This window comes from Xiphophorus hellerii, chromosome 4 (genome assembly GCF_003331165.1).
Source record: "Xiphophorus hellerii strain 12219 chromosome 4, Xiphophorus_hellerii-4.1, whole genome shotgun sequence".
NCBI lineage: Eukaryota > Metazoa > Chordata > Actinopteri > Cyprinodontiformes > Poeciliidae > Xiphophorus > Xiphophorus hellerii.
The window spans coordinates 16,354,849-16,380,560 of NC_045675.1; the positions used below are offsets into that span (position 1 = coordinate 16,354,849).

The 25,712-nt window shown below is 37.8% G+C and overlaps 2 protein-coding genes across 2 annotated transcripts in view; one reads left to right on the forward strand and one right to left on the reverse strand.

Moving 5' to 3' along the window:
- The first annotated feature begins 1,938 nt into the window (after window positions 1-1,938).
- lipca (lipase, hepatic a) lies at window positions 1,939-11,926 on the forward strand. Its single transcript, XM_032559721.1, has 9 exons — window positions 1,939-2,271; window positions 4,584-4,762; window positions 5,676-5,855; window positions 5,922-6,039; window positions 7,436-7,669; window positions 9,347-9,589; window positions 10,768-10,882; window positions 11,209-11,427; window positions 11,576-11,926. Exons 1-9 carry the CDS (start codon window positions 2,190-2,192, stop codon window positions 11,706-11,708), a joined length of 1,503 nt encoding a protein of 500 aa, XP_032415612.1. The 5' UTR covers window positions 1,939-2,189; the 3' UTR covers window positions 11,709-11,926.
- An 11,299-nt stretch (window positions 11,927-23,225) lies between these two features.
- The window catches only part of adam10a (ADAM metallopeptidase domain 10a), a 28,319-nt gene continuing 25,832 nt past the window's right edge, over window positions 23,226-25,712 (reverse strand). Inside the window, exon 16 of the mRNA XM_032560541.1 lies at window positions 23,226-25,440. Within this exon, the coding sequence (XP_032416432.1) occupies window positions 25,325-25,440 (116 nt within the window). The 3' untranslated portion in view covers window positions 23,226-25,324. The remainder of the gene's footprint in view (window positions 25,441-25,712) is intronic.

Genomic DNA, 25,712 nt, shown 5'->3' on the forward strand with positions numbered 1-25,712 from the left:
AACCAAGTGCAGGCAAAATTAAACCTGCTAATAGATATACCTGCAGGCATCATTTAGTTAAGAAAATTAGGTGCTTTACCTATAGCACAAGGTTAACTTAACCGGCTTTACAACTGAACCAGCTTCTTAGTATACCCTCCAGGACAGAAAATACAAAGTTTTTGTAAGCCTTAAGTTTTCCCTTCAAGTAAGGTCAGTGCTGAAAATGAGAAAAATAAATAGTACAGAAAATGCGGCCAACATGAAGAAAAAGAGCTGTTACGATTACTCTACTTCACAAATCAGTGAATCAGTCAATCCTACAGTCAGTAGGTGGTGCACACAACTGGTCATTATGCAAAAGAAAAAAAGAACTGGGAGGAAAATGCAGCTTATTGGCATCTGTAAACCTGGTTTTGAACTTGCTTGCCTTTCCTATATTCGTTAAATTTAGTCTAAATTGCTATCGCTATGGCTTCTGTCCCCCCTTGAACAGAGGAGTCTAGGTAGCCTGCTACAGTCAACATTAGGCCTAAGCTAAATACACCACGTGTGGAACTGAAACAATGCCAAACAAAGTTCATTTATGGTCAAGATTTCACAATACAGTAGTGCCTAGTGACCAAGCTATAGTTACTGAAACACGAGGATTATAACCATTTCATAAGAAGTTACCTCGATGTGTTTCTTCAAGTTGGACGGGGAGTTTTTGTAAGATAGAATTTCCATGTGACTGCTACTGATTGCGAGACTTGTTTTGTGTTTAATGGGAGAAGCGAAACAGGTGTATCCTAATTAAAAGTAAAGAAATCAAGAAATGGCAAAAAATGTGGAATGAAGATAAGAAAGGAAGAAGATTATATGAAGTACAAAAGTCAGTTTGAATTCGAAGCATTAATGAACGAAACAGAAGAGAAGAAATAATAATTAGTAGATTAAGAGTAGGTCATACCTACTTAAATGACATGCTTTATAAAATAGGGAGGAAAAATAATGATAAATGTGAGAGATGTGGAGAGAAAGAAAATGTAGAACACATATTGATGAACTGTAAGTCAAATGAACTCAAAAGGGAAGAATTAAAGAGAATAGTTAGAAATATGGGGCATGAATGGAATCTTAAAGGTATATTAGGAAATGAAGGAAACATAACAGATATTCACAAATTAAGGAAAGCATTGTTTATTTATCTTAAGAATACAAAATTAAAAAGTAGAATTTAATAGATATGAAGTAATGCTTCTACACACTCATGTACAGTAGGTGGCGGTATGCACCTTAAAGTTGCTTGTGATCCGCCATAATAGAAAAGAAGAAGAAGAAGAAGTATCCTATTGGTGGTGATGAACAAGCCCAGGCACTTTGTTCGGTAGCCTACTTGCTACTTGCTAATCAGTAGGTGGGGTCAAAACACTTGCGTTTCTCTCTCTCGCTTTTTTGTAACGAGTAACTAAACCACACATTGAAAATGTATCGGAGTAAAAGTACGCAATTAAGTTCGGAAATATAGTGAAGTAAAAGTGAAAGTCATCAAAAATTTTCATACTCCAGGAAAGTATGAAGTACTCCAAAATATACTTAAGTAAAGTAGTGAAGTATTTTTACTTCGTTACTATACAACACTGGTTTCTGCTGGACTGTTGTACAAAACACGCCCATGTGGTTCTCACAATCACTGCACTGAAGCTGCATGTTGAGAATAAACAGGTGCTTTTTTAAGGCCCAACATTGGAAATGACAACAAATGGGAACAACAAACCAAAGTCCTGCTTGGAGCAACAATGTTGCTTCATTGCCTGGTTACTCTCAATCTTATGATCCCCTTCAGCCTGAGCCAGGTACATTTTAGTAAACGTGACGAAACATCGTGGGAAAATTCCACTTTAAGGACTCTTATTTTCAGGACTGGTGTAATGCTTGATGGATGAGTGTGTTGAGGGTTTCGTCTGCAGCAGGTTTCAGCCATGTTCTCTTTCTGCCCATACCTTCAGTCTTTCACAACGTGTTGAAAGTACACGGCGACGCCTCAACCAATCAGGTCAGCACTGAAACCACCTGATGTCTGAACCAGGACTTCTCCTTTCTGTCCGTTCGGAGCAGTGCGATGATCTCACCTCAGATTTCTGGACAGCTATGATGCTTCTCTGACACAGCTTCAAAACCCTTCAGGTCTAAACGCCCGGTTCTGAGGAAATATCAAACGTGAAGTCATGTCTGCGCTCAGACTCTTGTGCTGTTTGCTGGTAGCATGTTGCCTCAGTGAGGGGAAGAGAATTAAAGGAAGCAGAGAAAGTAAGTATCAATCGACTGAAAAATGTGACATAAAAGACATTTTTGTTGCTTTATCTTAAATGGAAAATTCATAAAGACAGAACTGATATTGTGAGTAGTTCTAGTTTATATTTGCACTGGTCCACAAAGTCCTTAAATACATCTTGTACTTTATTATATAAATGACATAAAATTTAAACTGACTCAACCAGATATACTGAGGTTTATTTCAGCACAACACAAAAAATTAAGAGACCACTTAAAACGACCAGTTTCTCTGATTTGACCCTTTATTGATATATGTTTGAGTAAAATGAACATTGTTCTTTTATTCTATGAACTACTGACAGCATGTCTCTGAAAATCAGAGCAAAACTTTAGTATTTATTTGCAGAAAAAGAGAAATGATCAAAATAATAAGAGATGCAGTGATACCAGACCTCAAATAATGCTAAGAAAACATTTTCATTTAGAAATAACAATACTAATGTTTTAACTCAGAAATCAATATTTGGTGGAATAACCAGGAGGTTTTCAATGGGGTTCAGTGCAGCGAACTCTTCATTTTTTCCAGATTTTTATATTTTAAACAAATTTCCAAGTCGCTTGGTACAAAAGTGTTCAGATTTTACTTGTTCTATTGAAAATGTTGCCACTTTTACCCATTTTCTGATTCCTAATTTTGATTTAAACTATCTTTGAAATGTTTTTTGTTCATCTGTACAGTCCGTAGACTTCTTATATCAAACAAACTGAAAAAATGTTTTTTGAACCACATTCAAATTTTCAACCAAATCAGAATTATAGCTTGAACAAAACTGGTAAATTAAAGTAATTTTTCAAAGACGGCTCAAAGAAATATTTGTTCAGTGCAGTTCAAACCAATAAGAATAATTAATCAAATCAGGACGGCGCTTTATCTATCATCATAATCTTCACATGTGGTTACGGTTGTTGTTTGTAGCTCCTGGCAAGCAAACGGATCCATCTGTTTAAGCTTATGTATATTTGAAAACTTTATATACACGGCATGTTTATTTATGCCAAAATGTGGCAACAAAAGTCAGCAAATCATGTCTTTAAAAATCTGAATTCGTTTTAGTTTTATATGTGGACATGGATAATCCAGTGTTGCAGTGAAGAGACCAAAGAAAGAAAAAGCAAATCAAAGAGAGTCCATATCTGCTCAGAAGGTTTAATAGTTAACTTCAGATTGAGCAGCAAAAAGGAACTTGATCTTTGATGTGAATATCAAAAGAGTGAAAACCAACAAATGTCGCGCGAGATATTTTGGTCAGAATCTGCAGGGTTTCGTTCCTATTCCAAGAGAAACTCTTTTTTTTATGCTTAGAAAACAAGGACGAGTTGATGGGGGAAATGTTTTGCCTAAATTAACCAAAAGAGAGATTAATCTTGCTGAGGCATCTGTGCATGTCTGCCAACAAATCTGTGTAACTTGACAATCAAAACAAAATGTCGAAAGCAAGCGATTCATCAAAAAATCTCACTTTACTGTTTTATGTGTTTAAGTTCCTGTGGAGATCTGGGGAAATATTTACACAAGTTTGTCACAAACACTTCATTCATTGCCAAAAAAAAAAAAAAAGAGCTGCTGGGATGAAGCATTGGCTCATTTTGTGAACAACAAACAAACTTTTTTTAAAAATTCAAAGAACCTGTTTATTGACCTCAAGACTGTTTGCGTATTTTTTGTGAGTGTTTTTTAAAAAATTTATTTCTGGAATGGAGAGAGGCGTTTTAATGCCATTAACATTAAATTAAAGCTGCACGGTATTTGGACAACCAAGGACTTTTCTATGTCCTTTTGTTGAGTAAAATAATCAAAACAGTTGAAACGCATGATTGAAATAATGTCCAAATGTTTACATTATATCCATAAGGTACAAAGTTTTATCTGGGTTTAAATTACAGGATATATCACTGCTGTTTTATCATGCTTGTGAGATTTACATTATTTTGTGCGTGCATTAGTTTATATCTCAAATAGACATTATTGAACTCTCTTTAGCGTAGAATAGACATGGATAATTTTAATAATTTAAACCAGTTTTGATGTTATTTATATTGAGATATTTGGTGTATAACAAATAAGTGAAGACATTTTCTGATTGTTAAAGTCCAGCTATGAAATCATTTGTTTTGTAAATCAAGTTACTAGTTGGATATACTTTCAAGCGTTGCACATAAATTAAAACTAAAGTGAATTTTAGTGAAATGCAATGTTCACCTCCTAAACCTACATGGTAAACATCCTGATTTCACTGTAACTAAGACAAAAGCATAACGAGCAGCGCCTCTGTTTGCTCTCTGAGGTGCGACGCAGCCAGAGGACGTCGTCAGGCTGAAGGAGCCTCATGTCAGCGGTTCCGTGTTCAGGCTGTTTTTGGGAGGTGAGGACACCTGCATGCTGGACCCTCTGCAGCTGCACACTCTCACCTCCTGTGGTTTCAACAGCAGTAATCCCCTCATCATCATCACTCACGGGTGGTCGGTAAGGTCATCTCCTGCTTTCTGCGCACTTCACTGAACACAAAAACTCAGAACCAAGAGAAGAAACGTGTTCAAAAAGGATTACACGCAACGACTACTGCCGTTTGCACATTCAAAAATGTGTTTCAACATTTTTGCTTTGCTACACTGCAAAAACAAAAGATCTTGCCAAGTATTTTTGGTCTTGTTTATAGTGAAAATATCTTAGTACACCTGAAATGCGATAAAATTAATTCATAACTTTTCAGGAAAATATAAAAGCTTATTTTAAGTATCTAATTCCTTAATATTGAGGAGAAAACACATTTCCTCTTATAACATGGGAAAATGTGTTGTCATAAGTGAAATAGTTTTTTTCCCCATCCATATTAAGTAATTATTGACTTAAAACAAGTTCCTATATCTTGCTAGTTACTTTTAAGTTAGTTTTGTCGGTAACACTATTTGAAGGGGGACATGTTGTGAACATGAATGAGTATTTATGCTTATATCTGTCATCATGAAGTGTCATTTAGTAAAGGATGACACTTTTAAAGCGAAGTTGACATTTAATTGACTTTTAATGCCAGTTTTAATTGAACGTGTCATTATTTGCTGAATAATGCAAAGTTGACACTTTAAATGAACTTTCAATGCAACTTTTAGAGCACCTTTGCATTAAAAGTGTCGTTATTTACTGAATGACATGTCATGACAACAGTCGTAAACAATTATTAAGCATCATTCATGTCGTTGAGTGATGTTATGTCACGTTTATGACAGTCGCATGTCATCAGATAAAGTGTTACCGTTTTGTCTCATTTCAAGATATTTCCTCTAGAAATTAGACCAAAATTACTTGGTAAGATTTTTCGTTTTTGCACTGTAGGAAAATGAGATTCCAACTTTATGATTTCTTGTTTTTCTCGTTCAAGGTGGACGGTATGTTGGAGAGCTGGGTGGTCCGGATGGCCACAATCCTGAAGAGGAACCTTGTGGATGTTAATGTGGTGATGACCGACTGGCTGCGTCTGGCCCATCAACATTACCCCTTGGCTGTGCAGAGCACTCGCATCGTGGGCAAAGACATAGCTCATCTGCTGCAGTCACTCCAGGTAATTCACTAACCAACGTGCAAAAATGTGGAAAAGATGTATTTAAATGTAATAAATCCCAAACAGAGAGAGTACCGGTACCCAGTGAGAAAAGTTCATCTGATCGGATACAGCCTGGGAGCTCACATATCCGGATTCGCTGGAAGCTTCCTGCGGGGTGCCGAGAAGATTGGGAGGATTACTGGTGAGTTTATTTTCTCTTACTGCCTATCTTCTGACAGATCCAGAAAGGAGAAAGAAAAAGATTGGTGCACAAAACGCAGTAATAACAAAGATAAAATATTGCATACAAATCTGAAATTATGGATCTGGGGAGAGAAAACATCTGGCTGAGGACGGAAGCCGTTTCAGATTTTAGAAATGTGACTCTCCACCAGTTCAGCATTAGCATTGAAAAAATGATGCCATTTCTGCAAGCCATACATTCTGGGGGTGTGGACTGAGTAAACACTGTAAGAAAACATACACCATGGTATGAAACGTCTGATTTAATGTTGAACTAAGCAGCCTCTATGTTTAAGACATTTTAAAATACATTTGATTATTTCCAAAGCTCAAAAATTTTAATTTATAACTTTAAATAACTATGGATGTGTGCCATCATTTTTGTAACCCGTCTTAATTTGAACCATTGACTGTCTTGAAGGACAGATTTTAAATCAAGAAGAGCTTAAAGGTGAAATATTTCAGCAATCTGGACAGGGTGTGTAATTCTGTAAAACAGACTGAGCAAATCTAAATATAACAATATCTACTAGTAAGGATTAAATGTAAAATACAACATTAAAAACAAACCAAAGTCCAGCAAAAACACAAAAATATAATAAAAAGTCTTTTAGTCACAATATGCACAATTAAGAAAAAAATAAATTAATTAAAGAAAATCCATTTTAAAAAATGCATTTGCTAAGAAAAGTCAATTAAATGGCCTCTAATTTTTTCATTTAATGTAATTCCAAGCAGTCTGAAAAACAAACAAACCATTTAATCTAATAATTTAAAGTAATTTCCCTGCTGGGATGAATAAAGTACTTCTATAATCTTTATGTTTACTTTTTAGGGGCAGGTAGGTTTTGTGGATCATTGATACAGCAAGAAAGGAAAATCTCTTAACTCCCCAAAACTGACAATGGAAGAAACTTTGAGGAACATTTATCCAATATTTTTATTTGTTAGAATTGATTGTGCAAATTAAGGTTGAGAGTTTGTTGTGATCCAAAGTGTTACTTTGGTCTAAATGCAGCTGCATCCTACACCAACACACTGAAATGATTCAGTTTTGATAAAACGGGGAAAAAAAAATACTTAAAAACAATATACAGAGCGCCATTCACAAGCTCAATTTCTGAATGAAATCAGGATTTACTGGCACATCTGTAAAGTATCTAATAATGACACAAGCAGCCACTTAGATCACATTTAAAATTTCTAAACAACTTTAAAAACTTTCCTTTTTATCAATGTGTTTGTGCTATTTTGGGTTTTTGCATATTTGGGAACTAATGCTCATTATTCTCATTTCTTTTTGCATTCTTTTGGAGAAGTGTCGTTCCTGTTTAAAACATTTCCTGTCCCTGCAGGCCTCGATCCGGCAGGGCCGCTGTTTGAGGGCATGTCTCCCACAGAGAGGCTTTCTCCTGATGATGCGGAGTTCGTCGACGCCATCCACACTTTCACACACGAACGTTTGGGCCTCAGCGTGGGCATCAAGCAAGCTGTGGCGCATTACGACTTCTACCCCAACGGAGGAGACTTCCAGCCCGGATGCAACTTTCATAACATTTATGAACACATAAGCGACTACGGGATCCTTGGTAGGACGAGTAGCACTGAAAACAATTTTAAAATACAGACTTTTAGCTTCTTATTCTCTCAGAAACAAGAGTAGCATAAGTCTCGATGGTTCACTATTTGGATGGAACATTTTATTTCTTTCAAAACCATATTTTTGCTGGAATAAACGTAAAACTGGATTACAGTATTTAGAGAGTCTTGTGAAAGTATTCACACCACTCTCCCTTTTTAGCTCTCATTATGTTACAATATACTTCCAAGTAATGCTTAAAGGTGAAGTGAACAAAAGGTGCAGGGTTTGCAAAGAATAAAATAAACTGAGAATAGTGGCATGTACAGCTCAGGAAAACATTAATAGTCCACTGCACTGAACCCCTTTTAAAACTTCCTGGTTTCTCCACCAAATGTTGATATCTGAACTCTCCCCGAGTTAAAACATTGGTATTGTTGTTTCTAAATGAATATGAACTTGTTTTCTTTGCATTATTTGAGGTCTGAAAGCACTGCAGCTTTTTGTTATTTCGACCATTTCCCATTTTATGCAAATAAATACGACACTTTTGCTTGGAATTTCAGAGACACGTCAGTAGTTCATAGAATAAAAGAACAATGTTTATTTAAATCAAACGTATAACTATAGAGTAAAATCATAGAAACAGAACATTTTAAGTGGTCTCTTAATTTTTTCTAGAGCTGCATATATTCAGCACCCCTTACTCTGATCCATCACAGGTCACCTTATTACTGCTTTTAGAGGTTTATTATAGGTTATTATTTAAAAAACAGCATCATGGAAAACACAGGAAACACACCAGGGAGGTCAGACTAAAGTTGCCGGAGACGTTTAATGCATAATTAGATTAAATCATCGAGTTTTCCGTCAAGCCATCATCTGAAAATAGAACGTATGAAGCGACTACGAGCCTACCAAACCAGGCTGTGAACCATAAAACATGCTGGGCAAGAAGATTATTAACCTGAGATGCAACAAGATCTCCGTGGTAAATCTGGAGGAGCTGCAGAGATCATCTTTTGACAGTTCAAATAAAAGTCCCACACCCAAATCTGCTCTTTATGGAGGTATGAGAGGACAAAGGTCACTGATTTTCTTCACGTTTCAGACTTTTAGATGGAAAAAGAATTGAAAGAAATACTGAAACCCAATAATCGATTTACATCCACTTCCAAATTACACACTACTTTGACCCCCATGTGTCATTTTCAAACCACTGCATGTGGCACAGTGTGTTCAGCTGCTCCAAAATATTTCTGGTTAGCTGCTCTCTGTGCTCTACCATAACATTTTAATTCCTTAATTGCTCTTTCCAAATCAAAACATTGGTGGTTTGGAAGCCACATCTTGGGCAGCAGTTCATCTTTTTGCTTGCAGACGGTTTGATTTTGATGCATTTAATTCCCTCCGGTCCCACAGATGCTGTTCTGGAAACTGTGGTGCCCTTCAATTGAAAACACATCTGCGTAATCTGACAGCGATAGCCACATTAAAGCGACTGTCATCCTTAGGAGATAATCGGCAACATGTGCCGCTTTGTCCGTGAGCTGCCCCCAGGCGGCAATCAACAATCAGCGCAGAGCTGAGATAAATACAGCGAGAAGATGTGACAGAAAGATGCCACTATTGTTTGATCCGACCATCACACAGTAATGTGTGCTGTTTTGTCCTGCCTTCCTCACAGGCTTTGAACAGACGGTGAAGTGCGCCCATGAGCGCTCCGTCCATCTGTTCATGGACTCGCTGCTGAATGAAGACAAGCAGAGCACGGCCTACAGGTGCAGCGACAACAGCGCTTTCGTCAGGGGTATCTGCTTGGACTGCCGGAAGAACCGCTGCAACACCCTGGGCTACAACATCAAGAAGGTCCGAACGGCAAGGAGCAAGAAGCTCTACCTGAAAACAAGATCCCGGATGCCTTACAAACGTGAGAATGAACTCTGAGAATAATGAGAATTTATACATATCATTATTATTTGTCACAGTAATTATTGCGGTAAACAAAAATATTGTTCTTTTGAGGCCATTTTCAAGTGATAATGGCATAAAAATGCAAGTTCACCATTTTAAAGACTAATAAGATTTAAACTTGTAAAGAACACTTCATGTCAGGATTTTAATAAAACCCAACAACCAAAAACAATAAATAAAGACAGATAAAGTCTCTGTAAGCAAAACAGCTGGTCCAATTTTTTTTAATCACAATTAAAATGATCAAGTTCACCTTAATTCATCATACAGTTAATTGATTGCTGATTGAAACAGGCTTAATTAACACTTTTTTCATATTATGCCACGTTACAACCTCAAACTTCAGTGTTTTTAAGTGAGACTTTATGTGACAGATCAACTCAAAATAGTGCATGATTGTGAAGCTGAATGAAAACAGTTCACGCACTGCAAAAACAAAATCTTACCAAGTATTCTGGGTCCGGTTATAGTGCAAATATCTCAGTTCATTTGAAATAAGGGAAAACTAACTTACATGCAACTTCTCAGCAACACAGAAAAACTCGTTTTAAGAAAATAATTCCTTAATGTTGATGAAAAAGTACTAGTTCCACTGGCAGATTATTTCACTTATAACATGGGGAAAATATCTTGCTACAAGTTAAATAATCTGCCAACGGAACCAGTACTTTTACATAAATATTACAGAATTATTGACTTAAACCCAGCTCATATTTCTTGCCGAGAAGTTATATGCAAGTAAATTTTGTCTTATTTCAAGTGTACTGGGTTATTTGCACTAGAAACTGGACCAAAAATACTTGGTAAGATTTTTTGTTTTTGCAGTGTGATTTCCTGCAATCAAGTTTTAAAAATTCTGAAAAGTGTGGCGTGCATATATACTTAGTTCCCTTTAATTGTATACTGCCAAACAAAAAAAATAAATTCGGTGCAATCAAAAGCCTTAAAGTTCATCTGTGTGTAATTTAATCTTTAACATGAAGATCAAATTAATATAAATGCAGCTGGTCTAGTGGGAGCTTTCAAATGTGGAAAAAGTAAGACGTGTGAATACTTTTTCAGGGCATGGTGGTGTCTGTGTGTTTTCCACGAATCAAAAGCTGTTTGGTTAGTTTCTCGCTCTTTTTTCTGCAGTCTATCATTACCAGTTCAGGATCCAGTTTGTTAATCAGACGGAGGAAATCAAGCCGACGCTCATCATCTCCCTCCAAGGAACTGAGAATGAGAGCGGAGAGTTGTTCATCACAATGTGAGTACTGCAGCAGATCTGGTGCACCGCGCATCTGTGCTTTCAGAGAGAAAAACCAACTTAACAAGAGCAGCTGACAAACAAACTGCTGCATGACAGAAAACATGAATACGAATTGAATAAATTACTACAGCAGGACATGATTCATTCACAGTTATGCTGTGTTTATGCTATGTGCATCAAAGAGCTTTAAACAAACCACTGCCTGCAGAAAAAAACTCAACTGATTTCCTGCTGTGGGCCTTCGCATCAGCAAGCCGTCACTCTCCAACAACAACATGAGGATTAAACGATAGCCTTGTTTTTATTTACTCCCCTCGATGCAGAGATGAAGGCATTCATGAAAACACAACTCTTTCCTTCCTGATTACGCTGGACAAAGACTTGGGGGAGCTGATGATGCTGAAGCTGAGTTGGGAAGTGTCTGATATGTGGAAGAACGTGTGGACTCGCATGCAGAGCATCTTTCCGTGGGGCGGCCAGGAGAGCAAACCTCAGATGATGTTGGGAAAAATCAGCGTCAAAGCAGGAGAGACACAGGACAGGTACAGCGCACGGTACTGAAATTTCAAATCATAGTTCCACATCTGACGGGGGAAAGCATCTGGGCTTTTGATGCCATCTAGTGGACACTTCATCGGTATTTAAGCTTTTATCTTGGAGTGTAACCACATTGTAATGTTTTTTTTTCAGGACATCATTTTGTTCCATGAATAATGATGGACAACAAATCGAAGTTGCTCAAGATAAAGTGTTTGTGCGCTGCAAAGAGGACGAACCAGCGCGCCACAGGAGAAAGCACAGCAGACTGGTTCAAATTAATTAATCCGCTCACCAGACTAAATGATAATACCTAATGGTCTCTTCATGATGAGGCTTTGCAGAGTAAGAAATCAGCAAAAAATAAATAATTGAGGGGGAAAATTAACTGAGAAGTTTGTCTGGAAGTTAAAAACAAGCAACCTGTTGACACTGTGTTTACAATGAAGTGTGATGAATGATGGGTTGATTAATAAACTACATCTTTTTCAGCTGACAACATAAGTTAGAATAAGTCTGTAGGTTTTATAAACCATGTTCATTACATTGTTTGCACAAAATCATTCCCAAACACTGGAGATTTCACCAGCTCAGTTCTGCTTATTTTGAGCTCCTTTCAGTCTGAGCTGTTTTAGAAAATCTTGTTATTTTAAACATCAACATCTACACTCGCACATAAAAATGGCAGAATCAGTAGAAACAGAGCCTCCTGACCAAGAACACAGAAGTGGTTTCTGGACTGGTCAACAACTAAACATTTGTCATTTCCAGCAGCCATTGTATAGCGCATACAGCGGTAAGACCAGCTGACCAAACCTGCTGGTCTTCAAATAATAATAACTATTGACAGACAAGATATCAGAGCAACAATGAGCATCTCCATTAATTAACAGCTGTTACAGCACTGGATTCTCTTTGACCTGCTTCAAAATAAATACCAACAACCTGGCACAAACAAATTATGAAACCTTAGCTCACTTCAAGGAAACAAACACTTGTAGCAGCACTATTCTGTAAGTGCTGCTAGTTTACTGAAACTAAAATATTTGATTTAAAAACAAGCAATATGTAGGACAAAATAAAATCATGCATACATAACCAAGAACAAAAATAATTAGCTTACCACTCCTTTTCTGTTTAAAAATGAGTGGTAAGAACACTTAATTAATCCTATCCTTTATCTCAATTTTATTACTTACAATGTCCTAATTATCAAAAATTTGTAATTAAAACCATGTTATAATGTTCATGTACCTGTTTGATGTACTGTGCTAAATAGTCAAATAAACTGTATCACATAAACAAAATGACTACAAACTCATAAGACAAGAAAATCTACGGATACATAATAATGACAATTTAAATAACAATCCAACATAAAGCCATAGAATAATTACCAACTCCTTGCCAATGTACGCAGATATATTCTTCTTAATTTGTGTTTTAATTATGACACTCTGGGATGAACGGCCAATTTTTACTGAAATAAATAGCAAAATACCTGCAGCATTCCTTAAGGAAGATTGCTAAGAAAGTTTCAAGTCAAAATGGAGAACAATCAGGAAGCGTCACCTGGAAAAGCTTTCAGGGTTTCCTCCAGAAAACCTGCTGAGCCCAGTGGAAGAGCTGCTGGGCTCGTCCATCAGAGGTCTGCTGCGTGTTTGAGTTAAAAAATGTCAAGTTACAGAAAGTCTGAGGTGCAGGATCAGGCATCAAAACTCAGAAACAACAGCGTGTGAAGCCAACGGGAAACTGATGGGACAGCGCAATTGGTTCACAACTCCTCAGTCAGTTCAATGTTTCAAATATAAACCTTTACTTTAATCTGTATTTACCGTCACTGGTGGAAAAAAATCCCCATTTAAAATAACAATCCATAGCCTGGTGGCCCGCCAGGCTGATAAGACACTGGGAGAAACTCTGACTTCTGTCTATAGCTCTGGTTGTAAGCAGGAATCCTGTCTATATTGCTATGTCTAAATAGGAACATTCTGTTTATATTTCTAAGTGATCTCTGGGCTGCTCTTGGTCCTATCCCTCACCTAGGACCAGTTTGTCCTGGCAGACCCGACCCAAATAGAGCCATGAAGCCTCCGATGGCTCCTAGGATCACTGGGACACTCAAACCCCTCCACCACGATAAGGTGGCAGCCCACGGAGGGGAAAAAACAAAGACAGAAACAGTTCCATTCTCTGACCTGAACTGATCTGGAGAGAGGCCAGAAGGTGGCGCTCTGGTGTTTCTAACTAAACGACCAGCTTAATTAGAAACAAAATATTTTCTAACTAAAAAGTATAGTTAGAAACTAAGCTTCTTGTTTGCTCAGTTATTTTTCTCTCCACAGAAGCTACACCTGGTCTGGCGTTGATTAGCTGTGGTTGGTTCCTGGAAGAGGTCATTGGCTGACATGATGCTGCCATCACCTAACCGTTCTCCCTCTCCTTTTCATTTCCACGAACATGGAAAGTTCTCCTGATCAGTTGACCTGTTGTTGTGTTCCTGCTCTGTCTTCTCTCAGCTCCAGTCGGTCATGGCAGATGGCTGCTGGTACTGAGCCCGGTTCTGGTTCTGCTGGAGGTTTCTTCCTGGTAGAAGGGAGTTCTTCTTCTCCACTGTTGCTACATGCATGTTCTGTATGAGGGACTGCTGTAAAGTGAACAACTCGACACAAGCGATTTGCTCTCGCCCCCTGCTGGTCAGATGGAGTGAATGCTGTAAGTAATGACTCCATACAATCTGCTGGGTTTTATTTGGTACAACTTTTTAAATTACTTTATAACTAAATTAGCCTATGAATTGATAACTTGGATCAATAGTAATCTGACTAAATTGAAATGACTTTTCATAAAATGCATTGATAACATTGTTGTGAATTAGCGTTATAATTATAAGCTTTTAACCTTTTGCCATCTACTTTTATTATTTTGAATGTTTTGGTATCTACTTTTATTATTTTGAATGTTTTGGTATCTACTTTTATGGTTTTGAATGTTTTGGTATCTATTTTGAGGATTTTGAACTTTCTTGATTTGTTTGTTGGGGTTTTTGTTTGTTTTTTTTAATATTGTTTTTTGGTGGGGATCATTTGTTAGTTCGAAAGTTCAATTTTATATATTGCCAATTCACAACAAATGTCATCTCAATGCACTTTGAAGTAACTGTAGTTCAATCACATATACTCCAATTTCTAGGACAATAAGCTCAGTTGATTATTAAAGTAGTTTAAAAAGTTGTACCAAATAAAACCCAGCAGATTGTATAGAGTCATTACTTACAGCATTCACTCCATCTGACCAGCAGGGGGCGAAAGCAAATCGCTTGTGTCCAGTTGTTCACTTTACAGCAGTCCCTCATACAGAACATGCATGTAGCAACAGTGGAGAAGAAGAACTCCCCTCTACCAGGAAGAAACCTCCAGCAGAACCAGAACCGGGCTCAGTACCAGCAACCATCTGCCATGACCGACTGGAGCTGAGAGAAGACAGAGCAGGAACACAACAACAGGTCAACTGATCAGGAGAACTTTCCATGTTCGTGGAAATGAAAAGGAGAGGGAGAACGGTTAGGTGATGGCAGCATCATGTCAGCCAATGACCTTTTCCAGGAACCAACCACAGCTAATCAACGCCAGACCAGGTGTAGCTTCTGTGGAGAGAAAAATAACTGAGAAAACAAAAGCAGTTGAAATAAATAATGCAGCAGAAATAGACAATGATAAACGGCAGCATAAATACAGACGGATCACAATAAACGCCAAAATGATGCAAGAACACATCCTCAAAAATCAATATACATTAAATTCTAACATTTAACACAAAAGTTGGAAGATATTTTACATATCTAAAATAAATAAACAAAACAAAATTAATAATGAAATCTCTAAACAAAATTGTCCATAAAAAAAAAGAAAAAAGAAAGAAACAATGGCTGGAGGATGCCAGAGTACCAAACTGAAGACTTATCCAGTTTTTGGTAGGAAGAAAAAAATAAACAGATAAACTGAAGTCGTTTTGATAAATGTTTTAAGTTCAGCCATTTTCCTCTGTCGGCCGATGGGGAGCGATGAAGGGCGAAATCCGAGACAAAAAAAGATGATCCAGGAGGATTCCTGAAGGACAACAAGACAGAAAGACAACAAGACCTGTGCAGGTTTAAGGTTAATCCCTTTAACTCTGAAATTGTCACTTTTCAAAAACTCAAGAGACTTCTTAAATTACCTTCTTAGTAACCTTTATAATGGATTCCATACACATATTTGACTGAAGAATAAAGTTTGGTTGGTTAGTTTTTACACCTTTACCCGTCGGTAGGGTTCGTCTTCACACAAACCCGACCGAAAGGCAACTAAGCCGTTCCCCGTCGGGAGGGTTCGTTATCACACAAACCCGACCGAAGGGCAACTAACCCCTTACTCGTCGGTAGGGTTCGTCTTCACACAAACCCGACCGAAAGGCAACTAACCCCTTACCCGTCGGTAGGGTTCATCTTCACACAAACCCGACCGAAAGGCAACTAAGCCATTCCCCGTCGGGAGGGTTCGTTATCACACAAACCCGACCGAAGGGCAACTAACCCCTTACCCGTCGGTAGGGTTCGTCTTCACACAAACCCGACCGAAAGGCAACTAACCCCTTACCCATCGGTAGGGTTCGTCTTCACACAAACCCGACCGAAGGGCAACTAAACCGTTCCCCGTCGGGAGGGTTCGTTATCACACAAACCCGACCGAAGGGCAACTAACCCCTTACCCGTCGGTAGGGTTCGTTATCACACAAACCCGACCGAAGGGCAACTAAGCCCTTACCCGTCGGTAGGGTTCGTCTTCACACAAACCCGACCGAAAGGCAACTAAGCCGTTCCCCGTCGGGAGGGTTCGTCTTCACACAAACCCGACCGAAAGGCAACTAAGCCGTTCCCCGTCGGGAGGGTTCGTTTTCATACAAACCCGACCGAAGGGTAATCCTAACCCTTTGGAAATGCGTGTGAAAACAAACACCGAACACACAACCTTTTATTACCCTCGGTAACAAAAGGTTACCAAGGATATCCACTGTTGGTTAACCAAAAAGATCTTTGTAACCAAGATCAGAACTCCTACATTTCAAATGACCTACCGTGTTTTTCTTGCATGGAGTATTGTGCATGGAATGGATCGACCCCTTCGTTGTACTCGTTAGTTACTAAATTTCTTGAACTCATCTGATGACTTCATAGCCTTGAGGAGTGGCTACCGGAAGTACCAAACCACATTTCCTGGCCTTGTATTCACAATCCGAGGCCATCTGGTGTCTTCGGAGTAATCGTTCCATCTCAACAAAAAGTGTTGATCGGCTTCCATATCTTCCTGGTCCATATACCATAGCTTCCCGGTCCATATCATGTCCATATACCATAGCTTCCTGGTCCATATCATGTCCATATACCATAGCTTCCTGGTCCATATACCACAGCTTCCAAAAGTCTAATTTTGGAATACTTTCCAAAATGAGACCAACACTGCACCAATTATACCATGTGGTGTTAAGGCCTTAAATTCTCTATGAGCTCAAAACTACCATCCACCGCCATAGACATTGGGGATGCATGTGGTTACCAAAAAAAAAGAAAAAAGCTGCAGCTATCCAACATTGATTAAAAGTTATGCAAGTTGAAGCAGAGACTCATACTGAAGATGTATGCTGTGACAGTGGATAGGAAAAACTTCCCTTTAAGAGGAAGACTTTCCAAAAAGACTTCCCTTTAACAGGAAGACTTTGCCAAAAAAAAGTTAATGCACCAAGTAAGTAAGTTTAAGCAATGCCTCCTACTGAGGAGCCACATAAGACTTTCCAAAATAAGGTTTATATTGCACCTTATTTAAATTGGTTAGAGCTTAAGCAATGAGTCATACTGAGGATCCCATCTGGTGACAGTGGAGAGGAAAAACTTCCCTTTAACAGGAAGATTTTCAAAAAGAAATAATTCCCTCTAACAGGAAGATTTTCCAAAAATAAAACCTTCCCTTTAACAGGAAGACTTCCAGCAAAATGAACACTATACCAATTACATAAATTCATTATAAATAAGCTTAAGCATAAGCAATGCCTCCTACTGAGGATCTACGTGGTAAGAATGGAAAAACTGCCCTTTAACAGGAAGATTTTCAAAAAGAAATACTTCCCTTTAACAGGAAGACTTTCCAAAATAAGGTTGATAATAGACCAATTATTTAAATTGGTTAATTATTTAAATTGTTAAAAGTTAAGACTTCCCTTTAACAGGAAGACTTTTCAAAATGAGGCTAACACGGCACCAATTATTTTAATTGGTTAACAGTTAAGTAAGCTAAATCAATGCCTCATATTTAAGATGCATGTAGTGACAGTGGAGAGGATAAACTTCCCTTTAACAGGAAGAACCCTCCAGCAGAACCAGAAGTTGGCTCTGTATGAAAGGCCATCTGTCACTACCCCCGGGGGATTTGAAAAGACAGAATAAAGAAAGAGACAGAAGAAAAAGAGTTGCTCCAGGAGTACAGAATAAAGAGAGAGACAGAAAAAGAAAAAGAGCTGCTCCAGGAGTACAGAATAAAGAAAGAGACAGAAGAAAAAGAGCTGCTCCAGGAGTACAGAATAAAGAGGGAGACAGAAAAAGAAAAAGAGCTGCTCCAGTGTTAGTTATAGTAGAAGCTACTTTGGTGGCTTCATCTATGAGAAAAAAAGTTATTTGCAACAAAAGGTCCTCCAGTTGCTTAGTCTAGGAGAAAAAATGGGTTAAAACAAACTTAAACACTGAAGGACAGGTCCCAGTCGATCCTCTCCAGATGGTAAACATGGAGCTCAGCTGAAAACCTGTAAATAAGAGATGGTGGATTACAGTGTGAACATTACCTCTGGGACCTCCGGCCTGCAGCTCCAGGAGATCTCTCCGTTGTCCATCCTCGTCCAGACGAAATGAAGTCAAATGACGAAATTGCACGAGGACACGCGTTGTTTCGGCGCAAAAACTAATCAGTTTTCGCATTTGAATTGAACGTAAATTAAATTTGTTTGAGTTTTTGAATTATTAAAGTATGGAACTAAATATTAAATAGGTACAAAAAAATATAAAAGTATGTATGTTAAAATATAAAGACCTCATCTTCACTCAAAAACATATTTGATATTCATTGGAAAGATAAATATTATCCTAATGGAGCTATACTAATGTCAATATAGACACATTATATTAGTACTAATAAGTAGGTATGTTGTCAAGGTTTATTATAGTGATATCTACAAAGCCTAAGCTGAATCACTTCTTACAGTCTCTAAACTGTATTTGCCAAGTTCTTGGCAGCCTTCTTTCTTTCACATCACAACTGACTTTAAGCCAGGAACTTTAGATTGTAGATATCAGATTCTAGTTGCACCTAAACCTAAAAAGGTCACAAGACCACAACAACTGCTTCAAACACTAAAAATCCAAAGACCGAAGGATTTACAGCAGCAGAATCCTTCTCAGCTCATTGACTCTCAGCAGAGAATCAAACCAAACCAGCACACCAAGAGGCCTAGCGTTGGCCTTCAACATTAGCAGCGTAGCAAAACCCGCAACAGCTCCTACCCTGAGATGTCTTCTGGACCCGCCATTGGAACAGTTCTTTGACTTAACCAACCTTTGATGGGTCGGGCGGATCCGCCAGGCACCTTGTAGGGAATCCTCAGCTTGAAGGAAGCGATCCTCAGCTTGATTGAAGGGAATCCTCAGCTTGATTGAAGGGAATCCTCAGCTTGATTGAAGGGAATCCTCAGCTTGATTGTAGTATATCCAGAATCGATCAACTGCTAGCTCCAGACGCCATTATATCACCTCAGATGTTTCAGGGACGCCAGCAACCAAACTGCCGCTGAGAGGCCATGGTCGGGTCTCTCCTTGTGTGCTGCTCTGTTTAGACACAAAAAATGACTTCACTAACGTCATCGGTGGAAAAAGACAAAAAACTGGGAAAAGTAACTTACCGAATAACCAACGCAGCGATTTCAAACGTGGCTCTCCCGCGGCCTACTTGGCATCACTGCGGCCTGCTCGTAGGTCAAGTACAAGGCCCCAAACTAGGCCTCGATAAACACTGACACGATTTCAATCGCATCCACAAAAGTTTCAGTCATACGGCTGGGCGTCCGCTCGGATTCCGCTTCTTGGGAGATCAGAAAATATCATTTTTAATCCAGGTCGTCCCAAAATTCATGAATATCAGGCCGTAGTTCCGTGTCTTGTGCAGCCAGGTGCTAGCCGCATCTTTTTTTTTTTTTTTTTAAAACGCTCCACCTAGAAGCTGCGTCATATTTCTATCCAGCATGGCGCATGCGCGTCACGCTCATTAATAACAAAAATGGCGCGATTAGCCACTGTTGTCAGATTTGACATTTTCCAGTCCAAACAGGGTAAAACTAAACCTGTAAAACCTGCCCAACTGCAAAGAAACAGTGCAGATCTAAACCTCTAATAAAACTCATGTTAATAGCACTATAGGTTTTATTCATAAGCTATCCCTAATATATTTTTACAAATAATTTAGGGAAACAGCTAAATTTTATATTTATTTTTTATTGAGTAGGACTGAATTTTTTAAAAGAACAAACTAATACAGTTTTTAGAAAAAAATTTGATTAACAGTAAGAAAAAAAATTAAAATTATATAAAAAAAAAAAAAAAAATTCCCTTCTCACCCACCGCGGGTGGTTCTTATCCTCTGAGCTCGGGTCCTCTACCAGAGGCCTGGGAGCTTGAGGGTTCTGCGCAGTATCTTGGCTGTGCCAAGGATTGCACATTTCTGGACTGAGATGTCTGATGTTGTTCCTGGGATCTGTTGTAGCCATTGGTCCAGTTTGGGGGTGACTGCCCCGAGGGCCCCGATGACCACAGGCACCACTGTGGTCTTCACCTTCCAGGCCCTCTCCAGTTCCTCCCTGAGGCCCTGGTATTTCTCTAGTTTCTCGTGCTCCTTTTTCCTGATGTTGTAGTCGCTTGGTATTGCTACATCTATCACAACGGCTTTCCTCTGTTGTTTATCCACTACGACAATGTCTGGTTGGTTCGCCATTACCATTTTGTCTGTCTGGATCTGGAAGTCCCACAGGATCTTAGCTCTGGCGTTCTCCGCCACCTTTGGGGGTGTTTCCCACTTTGATCTCGGGGTTTCCAGTCCATATTCTATATATATATATATACTGCTCAAAAAAATAAAGGGAACACTTTAAGTGTTAAACACCTGTTTAAGTGTTCCCTTTATTTTTTTGAGCAGTGTATATATATATATATATATATATATATATATATATATATATATATATATATATATATATATATATATATATATATATATAATTTTAATTTTTTTTTATAGGACAACCTTTGCAGGACATATATATATATATATATATATCCATAGCTTTTAACCCTAAAACCACATGAGGGATAAATGTGTTATATTTTCGGAGCTTAACACCAAACTGCTGCTCCAGTATGTCCCGACTCTTATGGAGAGTGAAGAGTGTCAAATAACAATATATAACCTATGTAATAATTATTTAAGTGTGCTATTAATTTATCAAAACTCTTCATTCTCCATAGATCTGTATTTTTTATCTTTCTTTAAATAATAAGTTTATTCATAAATTGCTTATTTAAAAATGTACAATAAAGTTTTGTAAAATAAATTTTTCTTTATCTTTGATTTTTTATTTTGCAAATATAAGTAAACAGATCTTAATTAAATGTTCAGCTTGGATTTAATTTAAATGTAAATCTTGAACTTCTTGTTGTTTTGATGTTTCTGAACTAAATAAACTTTATTTACTGGTCAGAATCCAGAGCTGTGCAGTGCAGATTATTACCAACTTCAACTGTGATCCCTACAGAAACAGAGATGCTTGGCCTTCAGCGAAACCACCAGCCAGATCCACTTTTCTGTTGAAAATCCATCTAGTTACAACCATATTTATTATCTTTCAAGCCCCTTACTTAACTATGAACCATTTACTTTAAAAAAAGTTGTAAAATTGCAAATTGAAAGCAGAATTTTCCACCACTTTTCAATTTTCTCTAATGTGTGTTTTTTTTTTAAAGAATTCAACTTAAAATAGCAGTAAAGCTGAACTGATAATGTGCAGTTGTTGCATAAAACAACATAATGATCAAATTGTGTATTAAGACAACAGATCAGTGTGGCTACACCCCCTAAGAACTTTCTGTCATCTGTTATCCTGAATTATGTCACAGCATCATGGCAGCACAGTGCTTCCTGTACATGGAGGGGAAGAAATCATAGCAGTCTCTCAGTCCATTGAACAATACAAAATATAAGTAAGCAAAGAGCTTATTTATTATATTTTTATACAATCATAAGCCACAAATAGTGTTAAAATGTACATTTTCTGTGTGTGACTAATGTCACATATTTTCTACATTATACTAAAACAATAACTATGATTGGGGTTAATTCTCTTTCAAGTCTTTAGTGTAAGACAGTTCAGGACGCCACCTTGAGGATTTAAATAATCCTCTCACTCCTTTCAGAGATTTATTGCTGCTGTGTTTTTCAGAGAAGAAGACATTTAAAACCCATTAATGTAGAGCAGTAAACTGTCATGTTACAGAAGTATGTTTTCTGATTGCTGGTTCAATACAAACACAAGTTTCAGACTAAATGGAAAGATTTCTGAATTAAAAGCTCCCGTTTCATCAATTTTCCGCAGGTAAATCTGTAAATGCATCCATCAAAAGCCAAATAAACTCATATGATATTTAAACATTCAAAATGCACATTTCACTTTACGCTGACCCAAAAGAAGAGCTGTTAAATATAGCTATTTCCGACTGTGAGCCGATCTTATTCATTTTGCAACATTTTTCTAATATATTAAGGAGCAAAAAAAAATAATAAAAATCTTATGAGCCGTTTTGGAGACGAAAGAGCCGACTCTTTTTTAGTGATCCGAAGCAAACGAGCCGGCAAAAGAGCACAGATGGTTAGAACACCGGTGCAGTGTCCGGTGATTTTGACTCAATAATTGGAATATTTATGAAACGGCTGCTTTTCCAGACACAAAGTTATAAGTTACAAACTTATAACTTAAAAAAATGTAAAGCATTTGGACTTTTTCCAGAAAGAGCCGAGATCCAAATGGAGCAAAAATTTTCAAAAATGAATTTTGAATAATACATTCCCTTTAAGCTTCCTAGCATCAGTCTACTGTGCTTTACCCACCCCTAACAAGTTTTAAAAGGTTAAGGATCACTTTCCTGTTAGAACACCCAGTTTGGTCCAGGTGTCAAGCAAGTTGATGTAAATGTATTAAGTTGAAGAATGTATAAGTTTTTTTCCTCTTCTCAGTATCACTAGCAGTAAAGTAGACCCTCGCCATGATGCCACCACCACTGTGCTTGAAACTTTAACAATGTTCTTAAGTGTAAAAGTCTCATCTCAACTTCCCCAAACATATTTTCCAATGCAGACTTTGACTGGATCATTAACTTTCTGAGCAAGTTCAGCAGCCAGTTTGAGACTCAAAGGTCCAACAGTAAATACAGATTTCAGGTGGAGAAAAAATTAACGAGCTAAAACAGCTTCACAGGTGACAGATTACTGAAACAGAAGAATGAAATGGCTCTTACTCAATCCCCTTGTGATTTCTTGGTAACTTGAGTCAGCAGCTCCCTCTAGTGGCCAACAGTCATTGTTGAACTGTGACACATTGAATACTTCTCTAATATAAAAACCGTGTATACAATTTAATCACACTTTTTTCTCTTTCAAACACATCAAAAAGCATTTTGATCAGTTTTAGTTTATTACTTTATTTCAAGTAGTTGTAAAGAAATTAGGTTTTTGCACATTTCTTGCAACTTTGTAAAATGTTCAAAGTAAGCCAGACGGGATACGGAACAAGAAGAACTGCACTGAAACGTGGTATAAAAAGACAAGAGGCATTAAAATCAGACCACAGCTCTGAATCTTTACCTTTGTTGGATTCGGTTGCTTTTATGACAGTGCACATTTTCACATCACAAGGAATAAACACATTTCCCAGAGACATCAACCCACTGAGGATCACCCATATCATACTGCTTTAACATAGGAAAAAAAAAAAAGAATACACCCATAAAAGTTTGAATATAATAATAAAAAAAAACACCATCAGCACCAAAAGCTAGGCAGTAAGTAAAAAAAAAAAGAAGTTTTTTGTCGACTTGTAAGCTTTTTTTCCCCCAACGTCTGTATGAAAACCTTTCATGTGTTCTGATTTGGGAGGAAACATAGAAGGCATTTCTCTGTGATGAGGCCAGCTTGTTCACTGATGAACTCTGATTCTCTGCATCGGCTGATCAGTGAGAACCTGGCTCTTTGCATATGAGAAACAACTTTGGGTTGCAGCAGTTCTCCGGACAGCAACGCTCTTTACACTTCAGCCTCACCTCAAACCAAAGATTCAGCCATTTTCAGTGGCCTCGCTCATCTCTTTAAAGGCGATATGAAGTACATCCTGAATGAGGACCACTGAAGTTCAACTTGGGATTTAAAATGACGTTACAAGAGAATCTGAAAATCAAAAGGAGTTAAAGATTTGGCTAAAAAAAAAAAAAAAAAAGCATATGTATACCACATTCTCAAATATTTTCACACCTTTGAATTTCAGCAGTTCATGTTTAGCAGTCATGCAACTTTAGTCGTGCTGCTTAACGTAGGCACATTTTCAAACAGTTACACAAACCAAGACGGTGCAAAGAGGACAATAAAGCTTTTCAGATGAAAACTGCAGAGTAAAGCAGAAAAAAACAAAAGGAGATTAGCAGAAGACATACTGATTGCTCGCTCTCACATAACAGCAGCGCCAGAGCGATTAAAATTTACAATCTACCCCCTATCAGACTCAGTATGTACAAAGTCATCTGAACTGAAATATATTTCACTAAAAGAAAGAAAAATTCTCATTTACATTCAAACCAAAGTGCTGAACCGACTGGTTTCAGGTGGTTTTATTTGGCCTTTTTCTTTAACAGCTGACTAACTTACTAGAGATGAATGATGGATTTACCATGATTTAGTAAAACCGTGGAACAATCTGTTGAATAAAAAACAAGTTTCTCAAACTATTTCAGTTCTGTGTACAAAAGCAAGTGCAAAACAGTCTCCAAAGTCTAACCCTCAGATTAGAGGTGACTCCATGTTTTCATGCAACTTTTTCTAAAATTTGCATGCAACCATCTTTACACTTGAGCGCTATTAGTAATCCTGAGAAAGTGAATTAGAACAGTAGACAACTTAGATCCCCTAAGAAATATTTTTTCTCGGAAATAAGGGGATAAAAACTCTACACCAAACAATTAGGATGCTTGCATTAGAAATCAAATGTATTTGGTTTGAAAGAAAGAAATCCTCCAGCAATGACGTCATGATCATGCCAGCAAAGATTATTTTAAACCGGCAGCTAAAACTCATGTACCGACATTCAGCTGCCATCATGCTGAGGATGGAAAAGATGCAGGACAGACACAATTGCAGACCGGCGAGAAAAAAAAACAACAACAAAAAATCAAGGCCACACTAACAAAATCATATTCTCATAACCATCTGTTCTCATAAAAGATGAGAAAAAAAATCTTTCAAAGAAACAAAGCAAGATAATTAAGACCATGTGGAAAAACAACGGCAAACTTCCCCATGTCCCTCCTTGAAAGATTAGTTTCCTATAAAAGCTTTGTGAACCATTATTAAACTGGCTCTCAGAGTGGAGGATGGGGAAGACGGCAGCCCCCACAATAAAACATCTTCGGTTCAAAGTTCTTGGAAATTTGATTTTTGTGGTGAAGGTAACTCTTTGGAGTAAAGTGCTCCTGTTGTAGGCACTAAGAACAAAGGCAAAGAGCAGAGCGTCATCTCAGCGCCTCAGCGGTTGCATCAGAACCTGATCTCCGGACCCTTGTTGGTAAAGCTGACTTCGAGGTGGCCGTTGCCGTTGCTGTTGTCGTTGACCTCTGTTTATTCTTAGTGTATCTGCAAGATTCATGTCAGAGAGACTCAATACAAATGACTCAGTAAAACGAGGATTTACAAGTAGTAATGTCATAAAACAAACAAGTAGTACAAGTAGCACAAACGTAACTTATTTGGGGTTTTTTACTCATCAGAAGCCATAAACATCACAAAAGTAAATCTTTTTGGCACTCTTAGCAAACATTTGTAAAAAGCCTTAAAATAAATTCTTCCTTCGCTGCAGCAGAAACATCCCACACTGAAAATGTAAGAAAAATTCACCACTTGTTTAA